Source organism: Oryctolagus cuniculus, chromosome 1 (assembly GCF_964237555.1).
Source record: "Oryctolagus cuniculus chromosome 1, mOryCun1.1, whole genome shotgun sequence".
Classification (NCBI taxonomy): domain Eukaryota; kingdom Metazoa; phylum Chordata; class Mammalia; order Lagomorpha; family Leporidae; genus Oryctolagus; species Oryctolagus cuniculus.
Window position 1 is genome coordinate 16,226,197 of NC_091432.1, and position 2,370 is coordinate 16,228,566.

Consider the following 2,370-nt stretch of genomic DNA (forward strand, 5'->3'; position numbering starts at 1 on the left):
CAGTGCACAAAGCATTTAGGTAAAACTAAGAAGAAAGAAATTATTATTTTTCTAAAATTCAGTGATGTTTTTATAAAGTAAAATAAAGCTGGAAAAACATTTCAGGAGGAGAACAATGAGGCATTTTAAAGCATTGAAGACAAAAAGTTTTCTTTATTTATATAAAATGATGACAAATTTAAAATAATTGACACATGTTCTTAATTTAATTGTTAGTGATGAGACTGGAAGAGCAAATGAGGCTTAGAATATATTTAAATAATATTAAATTCTTACCCATTTGAAAATTGTCTTTCTAATAGTTTTTTGAGGGCATTTTTCACATCCTTGTTTCTAAAGCTATAGATTATCGGATTGAACATGGGAAAGACAACAGTATAGAACACTGCAACCACTTTGTCAGTGTCTAGGGAATAGCTGTTGGTGGGACGTAAGTACGTAAACAGAAGTGTTCCATAGAATAAAGTAACTGCTAAGAGATGGGAGGCACAGGTGGAGAAGGTTTTGCTTCTGCTGCCTGAAGACTTGATGCTCAAAACTGTGATGAGAATGCAGTAGTAAGAGATAAATATGACCACAAACGTGCTTGTCTGTATGAAACCACACAAGGCAAAGAGCAGAAGCTCATTGAGGTGGGTGTCTGCACATGATAATGCCAGGAGGGGTGGGATATCACAGAAAAAGTGATTGACAACATTGGACCCACAAAATGGCAGCCTGAATGTGAGGGAGACATGTACCAGTGACGTCATGCTTCCACTGAAATATGCTAACATAACCAAGCTGATACAGACTCTCCTAGACATCAGTGTAGAGTACAGCAGTGGGTTGCAGATGGCTGCATAGCGGTCATATGCCATTGCTGCCAGGATGAGACATTCAGCATCAGCAAAACAAGCAAAGAAAAACATTTGTAGTGCACAGCCAAAGGAAGAAATGCTCTTCCTGGAAGCTAAAAAATTTACCAGCATTTTAGGAGCAATTGCTGTAGAATAGCTAATGTCTAAGAAAGACAAGTTGCCAAGAAAATAATACATGGGGGTTTGGAGGCTTGCATTATTATTAACTAGGATTATTATGCCCAAATTTCCCACCACAGTTAGTGTATATATAACAAGAAAAAACAAGAATAGTGTGACTCTGACAGGCAAATGATCTGTGAATCCAACAAATATGAACTCAGCTGGCATGGTATAATTACTCTCCAACATTTTCACTTTCTTATTTTTCTCACTGGAGATGTATGGTGTCAGATGAAAGGAGTTGGCTTTGGTGATAGATGAACTAAGAACATCTTTATTCTCTCTTCTGAGGAAGCAAATAGAAGGTTAGTAGGTTAGTAGAATCACAGATGTAACATTTTTGGTGATGTGACTTTTTTAAAAGAAAATAATTAAAATCTAAATTGATACTAGAAAACGTAATTTAGAAGGTGGTATTTCATGAGACAGAAGTGGATTAAAATTATGCATTTTACATGAAGTTGGTTCCTTTTATGTTGAAAGAGATTCAATCTGGTTCTTTTATAGACCTGGTAGATTGACGAGAGATACCAAAATTTCTGGAGATAATGCTGTTTCTACAATACTAAACCAACATTTTCTTATGTTTAGGACAGAGGAGAAAAAATGTAGGCAATAATCATAATTAAAATATATAATTCCACAGAAGAATTGCATAATGGCCACGTGAGACAGGATTTGATTTAGAAATTGGCTTTGCTACTTACTGTTATGTGATTTGCATAAAATTATTTAACCACTCTTTGACATTTACAGGAATAAATAAGTTCATATTTATAAAGCACATGTTACTGGACATAAAAATACTACACAAATAGTCTTTTAATAAAATTCATTAAAATTAACACCGCCTTTTCTCGTTTTATTGTTATTTCAATACTTTGAAATATTAACATAGTACTTAAAATTCATCTTTTTTGTACTATGGATACATGATATGCAGTCTGTTGTGAAGATAAATCATGTATGCATGTGTGTGTTTGGGTGTTTAAGTTTGGAAACACTAAACTTTTACTGATTTCCTGTAACTGCTGCTTTCATGTCCAGTTTTATTTCTCTTTCTTATTCCAGGGATATCATATTGCTTAGTGTGAGCTTCAAGAAACATTACAGTGATTGTCTCTGCACTTACGAGTGGACCTCTGGGTCTACGTGGGTGAAACTATTATATAGCCAAAAGGAGAAATCTTCAAGAAAAACAACAAAAATAGAATGTATCCAAATTAAATATGGTGAGACTAGAATTATGAAGAAGTTAGAACACTGGAATGTTATAATTCTCTGGTGAGTAATACTGTGGTGAATAATTAGGGCTAATAAATAATGGAGATCTTTTGTCCTATCATGT

At 34.1% G+C, this 2,370-nt stretch overlaps 1 protein-coding gene across 1 annotated transcript; it reads right to left on the reverse strand.

The window, feature by feature from the left end:
* Positions 1–272: 272 nt before the first annotated feature.
* On the reverse strand, positions 273–1,211 carry LOC100344634 (olfactory receptor 5AS1). Its single transcript, XM_008272939.1, has one exon. It carries the CDS (start codon positions 1,209–1,211, stop codon positions 273–275), a length of 939 nt encoding a protein of 312 aa, XP_008271161.1.
* Between the last annotated feature and the right edge of the window lie 1,159 nt (positions 1,212–2,370).